The 10,675-nt window shown below is 51.2% G+C and overlaps 1 protein-coding gene across 2 annotated transcripts in view; it reads right to left on the reverse strand.

The window, feature by feature from the left end:
* The window catches only part of NUDC (nuclear distribution C, dynein complex regulator), a 54,316-nt gene extending 43,730 nt beyond the window's left edge, over nucleotides 1-10,586 (reverse strand). The window contains exon 1 of one of the 2 annotated variants that reach the window (XM_040338002.1): nucleotides 10,400-10,583. In XM_040338002.1, the coding sequence (XP_040193936.1) occupies nucleotides 10,400-10,486 (87 nt within the window). In that variant the 5' untranslated portion in view covers nucleotides 10,487-10,583. Of the gene's footprint in view, nucleotides 1-10,399 lie in introns of both variants that reach the window. The other variant, XM_040338003.1, reaches the window with a different exon arrangement.
* Between the last annotated feature and the right edge of the window lie 89 nt (nucleotides 10,587-10,675).

The raw sequence follows: 10,675 nt of genomic DNA on the forward strand, positions 1-10,675 counted from the left end.
ATGAAGCAAAACACTTGCTCATGTAAAGCTAAATTCACTTTAACATGACAAGCACTAACTTGTTCTATGGTCATCCCATATCCTCCTTACCCCAAAGTTATATCCGCCCAAATAAAACAAAACAATACAAATGACTGTTCATTGTCTCAAGATGGATGAATGGAAGGTCAGGCAGCAGGGTGATGTGTGGATCTTTTGAACTCGTACAAGTGCACCGCTACAAATGGAGGTCCCACTGAGATCTACTTGCCACCTGCTGTTCGTTGCCCCTAGCAACCGCTAAAAGTTGTGGGAGACTTTGCAAGTTTGGGTTATGCTCTCAAAATTTACTTTTGCTGTTGCCCATAGAAACCAAATTCAAGTTTGTCGCCCATAGCAACCGTCCAGGATCAGCGCTACAAATACGTTCCCTGCACTCAGTTGTATTATTGGACATTCATAACAGCGATAAGCCCTGTAACCAGTGACCGTAACCTTGTGCTATCACCCGTGAAAAACACGGCGAGCGATCGCGCCCATTGGATTACAAATATGTCCAGCGCTCTGCATAGCGCGGGCATTACCCACTGTTTGCAAATGTTTCATGACTTTATTAAATCCTGCTCAACACAGTAAAAGGAGTTTGTGACTGTCTACTGTTGCCCCTAGTAAAGGAACACAACTATGGGGTGTCTGACGGGATATTGCACGGTCAGTCCCACACAGTAGGATGTTAAAAAGGAGAGACTTTATTGTGTTACTGGTGATCGATGCATAGTTTGCCTGCCTTCAGTTCTAGCTTTTGTGACATGGTTTCTAAAACTACATGCCTGGACAGTGCCTCCAATTCATCAGTGTCTGCCACCAGGCGTCACCACAGCGCACACGGCCCGAAATCTGCTTATAGTTCCTTGCACGCCAAGCTTACAAGTGTGGGTGGAGTTACCCCCGGCGAAGGACAGTGAGGAGACCAGCATGCTGCGCATACCCCGAGGCTGCAGAAGATGGCGGAGGGAGATTGGAGAATACCCGCTGTGCAGCGGTTGCCTGATTTGCAGGATCGGGTGCTGGTAGACACCGGCATCTGGTTGGAGCTCACGGGAGGACTTGCCTTGGGGGTGATTGGAGAAGTGGAGCGACTGTGTATGCTATGTTGCAGATGTCACATCCCTACGGCTGGAGTCAACGTCTGGGCCCGGTGCGGTCACTGTGGTACACCACTAACCTGCTTAGGGCCAGTGCAGCAGGCGTTGAGATACTACTCCACTAACGTGAATTGTGAACCTTATTGAGGTACAGCCAATCAGGAAGTGGAGAGACTCTGCTGGGAACCATAGAGACCTCGGCTGGGGTGCAAGCCACAAGTGAGTGTGATCTCCTTAAAACGAGATCATTAAAGGAACACTAAAGGTTCGTTTTTTATTAGATCAATTGATTGCTGTAAGCTAGAGCATTTAAATATCACTTACCTCGTTTTTCCTTTTGACCTCCAAAATACAATAATCCAGGTTTGAAAATGCCATTTCCTGTCACTCCTCTTCTTGCTTTCCACCAGCATCTGAGCCATTTTGCATGGTGGAAAGCAGAATCTGCTCACCCCCTCCCTAGGACTACAGCCCTGCGTGAAGATGCTCTCTTATCCCTCACAGGCATGGAGGCTAAGCCTAATGGGAACTGTAGTTCCCATTAGGCCGTGATGTAGCAAGAATGAATGCGCACCGCTAAACCAGGAAGTCAGTGAGAATAATGATTCAGGAGTGATGGAGGTGAATAAAACAGCTCGATTTTAACAGGTATCAAACTAGTTATAATGCAAAACATTACTTTTTACTTTATCAGCTACTGTCAGACTTTAATTTAAAAGTAAAATATTTTTGTCTTTACAACCCCTTTAAATCTGGTAAGCAGCAGTGCATCTATTGGTGGAGGAATCCTGAGACCATCACTTTCACTGGGGGGTTCTGTCTGTTTGAAGTCACAGATATCACGTTTAGAGGAGGACTCTCGTATTGAAATTAACTCTTGGATTTTCAGAGCATATAGACTTTATTTGTTTATATATTTTTTTCACAACATCAGCACTGGTGTTAGCAAGTGGAGTTCAGTTCTACTTTATGTGATTGTGCTTTAGTTGGGTTGACACTAGTGTGAACGGACAGGCTAGCTGTCACTTTAATTTGTTTGTTAACATTGGTCATCCTATCTATTACATACACTCCATTCGTCTATGTTAATTGGAGGATATATGTTCATAGATATCACGTTATATTGCACATTATATTAGTTATTTTGTTTATATTGCAGCTATGTTCTTTAATATTGTTTCGTATTGTGTGCATCTCACATGGTTAGTTGCAGCGGCAATTCATATTAATTTTTATTATTAGACAGCGCAGTATTTTCACTTTTTCAAGTGCTAGTGTGCAGCCTCTAATTAATCTCCCTGAAGAGCAGGACCCTTGCTGTGCCCATACGGAAGGAGCCCATGCTGCAGGAGGAGGAAAATCCTTCAGGTGAGCTGGATGAGGTGAGCGAGGGCCGGGTCATTGACTGGGGTTTACCCAGAGTACTGGACAGATTTGGGTCCATAGAAAAGCTTTTCTCCTGGTCATCCCCAGGAGGAAGATTCCAATGATGAAGAGCAATGGATCACAGAAGATTCCCCATCCATAGGATCCCCATCCGAAGGAATGGAGGAACCACAGACCCCAGTACGGACCTCAGTACCAACCCACAGACTTTTCACCAATCAGCCTTTCATTACCCAGACCAGGGCAGCCACACAAGGCAATGGGTCATCAAGGCCCCAGATGCCTGTGTCTTGCCTGGCAGGGGGAAACCCAGGCTCTCTCGTTTCCAGCGAGAGGTACAGAGAAAGGTTGCTCTGGAGTGGGGCTTAGATTATCCCTATGTCCCATCGCAAATTATGGACATCATTGAGGATTCCTGGGGATGACCTAATTTGGGACTATTTGCATGTGCTCAAGCCACTACAGCAGGGGTGGGCAATTATTTTTTCGATGGGGCCACATGAGAAACTAAAAATATTTTGGAGGGCCGGGCCAAAAGGCTAAACTCAATACTGCATAAAATCAATTGTATTTCTTTATAAAAAGCAGTAAATATCATTGTTGGACAACTGGTACGAGTACTTGTTATAGTTAAACAATGAAAAAGTGAGGTTGCCTTACAAGAATTTTTTTTAATTTATTAAACAAAATTTCCCAAAACAATGAACCTTCAGTCAGAGGCAGCGGTGCAGGGGTTCAGTCAAAGGCAGCAGTGGTGGTGGGGGGGTTCAGTCAGAGGCAGCAGTGGTGGTGGGGGGGTTCAGTCAGAGGCAGCAGTGGTGGTGGGGGGGTTCAGTCAGAGGCAGCAGTGGTGGTGGGGGGGTTCAGTCAGAGGCAGCGGTGCGGGTTCAGTCAGAGGCAGCGGTGCGGGTTCAGTCAGAGGCAGCGGTGCGGGTTCAGTCAGAGGCAGCGGTGCGGGTTCAGTCAGAGGCAGCGGTGCGGGTTCAGTCAGAGGCAGCGGTGCGGGTTCAGTCAGAGGCAGCGGTGCGGGTTCAGTCAGAGGCAGTGGTGGTGGTGCGGGGGTTCAGTCAGAGGCAGTGGTGCGGGGGTTCAGTCAGAGGCAGCGGTGGGGGTTCAGTCAGAGGCAGTGTTGGTGGTGCGGGGGTTCAGTCAGAGGCAGCGGTGCGGGTTCAGTCAGAGGTGGTGGTGCGGGGGTTCAGTCAGAGGCGGCGGTGCGGGTTCAGTCAGAGGCAGCGGTGCGGGTTCAGTCAGAGGCAGCGGTGCGGGTTCAGTCAGAGGCAGTGGTGGTGGTGCGGGGGTTCAGTCAGAGGCAGTGGTGCGGGGGTTCAGTCAGAGGCAGCGGTGGGGGTTCAGTCAGAGGCAGTGTTGGTGGTGCGGGGGTTCAGTCAGAGGCAGCGGTGCGGGTTCAGTCAGAGGTGGTGGTGCGGGGGTTCAGTCAGAGGCGGCGGTGCGGGTTCAGTCAGAGGCAGCGGTGCGGGTTCAGTCAGAGGCAGCGGTGCGGGTTCAGTCAGAGGCAGCGGTGCGGGTTCAGTCAGAGGCAGCGGTGCGGGTTCAGTCAGAGGCAGCGGTGCGGGTTCAGTCAGAGGCAGCGGTGCGGGTTCAGTCAGAGGCAGCGGTGCGGGTTCAGTCAGAGGCAGCGGTGGTGGTGCGGGGGTTCAGTCAGAGGCAGTGGTGCGGGGGTTCAGTCAGAGGCAGCGGTGGGGGTTCAGTCAGAGGCAGTGTTGGTGGTGCGGGGGTTCAGTCAGAGGCAGCGGTGCGGGTTCAGTCAGAGGTGGTGGTGCGGGGGTTCAGTCAGAGGCGGCGGTGCGGGTTCAGTCAGAGGCAGCGGTGCGGGTTCAGTCAGAGGCAGCGGTGCGGGTTCAGTCAGAGGCAGCGGTGCGGGTTCAGTCAGAGGCAGCGGTGCGGGTTCAGTCAGAGGCAGCGGTGCGGGTTCAGTCAGAGGCAGCGGTGCGGGTTCAGTCAGAGGCAGCGGTGCGGGTTCAGTCAGAGGCAGCGGTGGTGGTGCGGGGGTTCAGTCAGAGGCAGTGGTGGTGGTGCGGGGGTTCAGTCAGAGGCAGCGGTGCGGGTTCAGTCAGAGGCAGCGGTGGTGGTGCGGGGGTTCAGTCAGAGGCAGCGGTGCGGGTTCAGTCAGAGGCAGCGGTGGTGGTGCGGGGGTTCAGTCAGAGGCAGTGGTGGTGGTGGGGGGGGGTTCAGTCAGAGGCAGCGGTGGTGGTGCGGGGGTTCAGTCAGAGGCAGTGGTGGTGGTGCAGGGGTTCAGTCAGAGGCAGCGGTGCGGGTTCAGTCAGAGGCAGCGGTGGTGGTGCGGGGGTTCAGTCAGAGGCAGCGGTGCGGGTTCAGTCAGAGGCAGCGGTGGTGGTGCGGGGGTTCAGTCAGAGGCAGTGTTGGTGGTGCGGGGGTTCAGTCAGAGGCAGCGGTGCGGGTTCAGTCAGAGGCAGCGGTGGTGGTGCGGGGTCTCAGTCAGAGGCAGTGGTGATGGTGGTGGTGGGGGGTTCAGACAGAGGCAGGGAGGATCAGAAGGGAATACACCAGGGAACGGTCAGGAGGGTATACACCAGGGAACGGTCAGGAGGGTATACACCAGGGAACGGTCAGGAGGGTATACACCAGGGAACGGTCAGGAGGGTATACACCAGGGAACGGTCAGGAGGGTATACACCAGGGAGTAGTCAGGAGGGTATACACCAGGGAGGGGTCAGGAGGGTATACAGCAGGGAGGGGTCAGGAGGGTATACACCAGGGACGGTTAGGAGGGTATACACCAGGGAGGGTCAGGCGGGTATACACCAGGGAGGGTGAGAAGGGTATACAGCAGGGAGGGGTCAGGAGGGTATACACCAGGGAGGGTGAGAAGGGTATACACCAGGGAGGGTATACAGCAGGGAGAGTATACAGCAGGGAAAGGTCAGGAGGGTATACAGCAGGGAAAGGTCAGGAGGGTATATAGCAGGGGGAGTGAAAACCTGGAGACAGTGAAAATCATTAAGTCCAATTATCTGCTAGTAGGCAGCACTTCCATGCTAATCTGCAGTAATACAGCAGATTTAGCATAGAGGTGCATGCAAGCTACACGAGGAACTGCAAGATGATTTACCTCCACACTGACTTGTCTCCCTCTGACACCAGACGGGCACGATCTTGTGGTCAGGTGAATCCCCATCCTGCCAACTCAAACAGCAGAGGCAAGGAGACTCCGCCTCAGGGATGTCACTGTATTCATGCAGGACAGTGACCGTGCTGAAGGAGTGAGGAGGTGAGGTCAGGTGGGGGGTGAAAAGGATGAAGGCGCGCAGAGGAGGGTAGGCGGAGCAAGCTGTTCTGGCCGAGTGGCCAGTCACACTTTTCATCAAGCATGGGGGGCGCCTGTCACACTTGGCTCCACCATGCTGACACAGGGAACTGCTGACATGAGCTGATTTTGCTTGGATGGTTTAATGTGTCCCCCCCCCCCCATAGCGCCGATGGTACTTCCCAGGTCTGAATGGCATTTAGCCGACAGACACTCGGCGGCGGCGGTGAGAAAAAAAAAAAACCTCGGTCATTGCCTTGCCCTGCTCACCGGGCCCCATAGCTGCTAGCGATCCACCCGGGGGCCGGATTAAAAGGTCCGCCGGGCCGTATACGGCCCGCGGGCCGTAGTTTGCCCAGCCCTGCACTACAGGGTGCCAGAAAGTAATGTCTGGGCCCGGTTTAAAGACATTCGGGAGGGATGAAGGCTTGGCCGTGCCATACACAGAGACAGGGTCCTAGTTGTAAAAGCGGGTCAGTTTACTAGGAGCTACTCTGTGTCTGTCAGAGGAGAGGGGGATAGCCGGAGGAGGTTGCCGGATAAACGCTTCTATTTGTAGTTTGCAAGTAGGAGCACCCACCAGGACTGCAAGATCAAGGCAGGGTCTGGGTGGGTCTCTCTAAAGACAAACGGTATGCAGAGGACAGTCATTGCCTGCCACCCAGGGTGCCTGATAGGAGGAAGTATCATGGACACTAGACAAACCTCTTTGCTACCTACCTTTCAGGAGGGGCCCCTCCACTCAGGAGCAAACAGGAGGTTTTATTGCCTACCGGCATGTATGTTTTGACTGTATCCACCAGAAGGTCCCATTAGATCCCTCCTGAGGGAGCAACAGAAAAGCAGGGAAAAACATGCCACCCTTTGTAGATTTTGAGGAATGTGTTTTTTTTTCTGTCACCACGTAGAGAATTGTAACTCAATTCACTCTAAAAATAGTGCTGCTATACCGCCTGAAAAAAACCTGCCCTGCAGTTTTCATTGTGAAAGCCCGAAGGCTTTCACACTGAAGCGGTGCGCTAGCAGGACTGCTCCAAAAGTCCTGCTAGCCACATCTTTGGAGCGGTGAAGGAGCGGGGTGTTTACCGCACCTTCCCATTGAAATCAATGGGAAACTGCTAGCGCAGAGGCACATTGCGGGCGGTATTAATTATTTTTTGGCCGCTAGCGGGGGTTAAAACCGCATCGCTAGCGGCCAAATATCGCTGTAAAACCCACGGTATAGCTGCTATGCCGCCAGCGTATCTCCTGCGCCCAGTGTGAAAAGGGCCTAAGGGAGCAGTGCTCTGGCTTCACTTGTATGTAAAACTAGCGTGTACATATTCTAGTTTTGTACTTTTATAGAAAAAATAAATAAAAAAATGCCCTTTCCCCCATCCAATTGATATGGGATGCCTTTACTCCTGGGCCCAGGAGGTATTTTTGTAAATGTATATTTCCACAGCTGAGGACAGCTGTGATTTTGGTGGAGGGTGAATGTAGCGCCCTCTACCATAGGTAGGTGCTAGAATAGGATTTGTGAGGTAAACTGTCAGCACAGGTAAATTTAGGCAGGCCTATGCTTCAGGCTAGGCCTGTTTGTTTTGATCTTGGCACTGGGACTGTTCAGTGTAGCAGTGGGTGTGGTCACCTGTGCTCTAGTTCTGAGGCGCCTCCGTCTCTGGGGAGAATGTACAGAGACGGAGGCAGGGCCTGCGATTGGAGAGACAGTGTAGGACCTCTGACCAATCCCCAACTAGGATTGGCAGGGGGTGGGCCTCCTATATAAGCTGAGGTAACATGCCAATGGGGGGCAGTTGTCGGCCGGGAGAAGTGGAGGGTGGAGTACTAGACAGTGCAGGGACCCCACCCCCATGGGGGTGTGTGAGCCCTGGCGGAGTAGCCTGGGAAAGCGGCTGGAGGCTGTTGGAACGTACGTCCAGATAAAATCCTACTTCAAGGACCTGGGGCAGGAAGAAGGTCGGTGAGTGTACCACAGGAAGTCTGTGAGGGAGCTTCGTCATTACAAGGCCAGTGATGAGGAGTCCTGGATCAGAAGAGAGAGAGAGACTGTGGGTAAATGTGTCAAATCGAAGTCATCTGAGGGCGCAGGGATTGCAAGTAGGACTATCTGTGCTGGGATCAGTAGTCCATCACCAAGTACATAGCTGTTAAACTACTAGGCCCCCCGGGGAGAGGTTCTGCAGGCCTCTGGCCTAGTAACTATGCAGTCAAATGCCACCAAGTACAATCAATTACAGAAGCTGCTAGGACTTATTCAGAGTAAGGCCTAGTGGGCTGAAGATGGTGGGACAGGAGTACTAATTTGTGACAGGAAAGTGATGTGCAGGAGGAGAAGTGTCCTGAGGTGAAGTTCTGAGGTAAAAGTCTGTCAGAATTAGGGTCCGCCATTTTTTTCCATCCGGGGAGTGCAACTTATAGACCGATATATTTTTCTTGAAGATATGAAGCAAAACGCTTGCTCATGTAAAGCTAAATTCACTTTAACATGACAAGCACTAACTTGTTCTATGGTCATCCCATATCCTCCTTACCCCATCCAAGTTATATCCCCCAAATAAAACAAAACCAATGACTGTTCATTGTCTCAAGTTGGATGAATGGAGGGTCAGGCAGCAGGGTGATGTGTGGATCTTTTGAACTTGTGCAAGTGTCTGTGCAGCAATGGAACTGCCGGCACAGGACAACAGTACCACACCATGCAGGTGAACAAAGCCCTGCATGGGTGCACACTTTAACAAATTTCAGACTTCATCCAGTTCCAGCTTCCCAGCAGTGTCCGGCTTTGCAGTTGAAGGGTTTCCTCTGTCTGTTTGCATGCAAGGTAACTGCTGGACTTCTTTGACTGGTGTGGCACTATCACATGCTGGCTGAGGCAGCAGTGGAGGATGTTACATTAATGCAGTGTTTCTCAATTCCAGTCCTCAGGCCCCCCCCCAACAGGTCAGGTTTTCAGGATTTCCCTCAGATGAAAAGGCTGTGGTGATTACTAAGGCAGTGAAACTGATCAAATCACCTGTGCAAAACAATGGAAATCCTGAAAACCTGACCTGTTGGGGGGGCCTGAGGACTGGAATTGAGAAACACTGCATTAATGTGACTGGAGGCATCGTACTTATGTGGGGGAAACCTGAAAATCACTCAGCTACTCTTATCTGCTTTGGAGACTGTCAGCTTTGAACTGTTTACTTTGTTTTGCAGGATTGAGGGTTAACATTAATTTTCAAGCCCCGTGATTTGCACCGCTGGCATATACTGTAGAAATGGTATTCTGTGAGTGCAACATTTTAAGAGAGTCTCCCAATAACATTCTCATCCCCATCCTCTTTCCACAGCGATCACAGTCTATTCTCATCCCAACTCTCCTACCCCGCAATCGCTATTTCACCCCATCCTTAACTACCCTGTCCTTACTTACCCCTCCTACCCTGCCCTAATTTACCACTTTACTTCCCACCACCTACCCTTACTTACCCCCCTCAACTCCCCCATCCTTCCCTGCCTTTACCCCTCTACCCCCCGCCCTTACTTACCTCTACTCGCCCCTACCCCACTCTTACTTACCTCTCTACTCCCCCCACTCCTACCCTTACTTAAAGTGGAGGTTCACCCGGAAATGACAATTTTTAAGATTAGATTGATGCTCATTTTGTCTAGGGGAATCGGCTAGTTTTTTTTAAATCAAAGTCGTACTTGCCATTTTAGAGATACATCTTCTCCGCCGCTTCCGGGTATGGGCTGCGGGACTGGGCGTTCCTTCTTGATTGACAGTCTTCCGACGGTCGCATCTATCGCGTCACGATTTTCCGAAAGTAGCCGAACGTCGGTGCGCAGGCGCCGTATAGCGCCGCGCCGACGTTCGGCTACTTTCGGCTACTCGTAACGCGATAGATGCGACCGTCGGAAGCCTGTCAATCAAGAAGGAACGCCCAGTCCCGCAGCCCATACCCGGAAGCGGCGGAGAAGATCGCTCTCTAAAACGGTAAGTACAGCTTTGTTTTAAAAAAAACTAGCCGATTCCCCTAGACAAAATGAGCATCAATCTAATCTTAAAAAAATGTTTTAGGGTGAACTCCTGCTTTAACCTTCCACCCCCCCCCTCCCCTTACTTACCCTTCTCCTCCTACCCTTACTTACCCCTCCTCCTACCCTGCCCTCACTTACCCCTCCTCCTACCCTGCCCTCACTTACCCCTCTACCCTGCCCTCACCCAACTCCCTAAAAGTATCGGTACTTGGTGTTAAAGTGGTATCGGTGCATCCCTATTTATCAGTATAAAGAGTGTCTCACCATGATTTGGAAACGCAGGCAGAATCACGCCAATTCTACCCGTAATTCCAAATCGCTACATGTGAATGGACCCTAAAGGGAGATTTTTCAAGTAAGTTTATATTGAATGGTTAAAAAAATTATATATATATATATATATATATATATATATATATATATTACACATAAATGTGTGTATGTATTGTTATTGCAATGCTGGTCATGACCATGGCTCTCTTTACAACATAGTGGTGAATCAATGAGTGTACTGAGTTCTATGAGGTGGGGGGGATTTACTAGTGAGAGAGGAGTGCGGAGTGTAGACAGCGCTCACCTCCTGCACGCCGCCCTCGTGCTGCTGAGCCATAGCCAGTAACATAGAGTCAAAGCGCTCGTCATCTGCACACCCGCTCGCCGCCATCCTGCTCAGTCCAACACACGCTGCACAGTTTCCGCGAACCTACCAACAAGCCCCTCCTACCACCAGTCTAGCCAATCGCTGCTGCTACTCTACAGCCGTTGCTACAGTTACCCAACGGCGCTCTAGAAGCACAACCGGAAGTGTCGTTTCTTGTACTCTATGGTCTGAAGTAAAAGGCGATTGGTTAAC

The sequence above is a fragment of the Rana temporaria genome, chromosome 2 (assembly GCF_905171775.1).
Source record: "Rana temporaria chromosome 2, aRanTem1.1, whole genome shotgun sequence".
Classification (NCBI taxonomy): domain Eukaryota; kingdom Metazoa; phylum Chordata; class Amphibia; order Anura; family Ranidae; genus Rana; species Rana temporaria.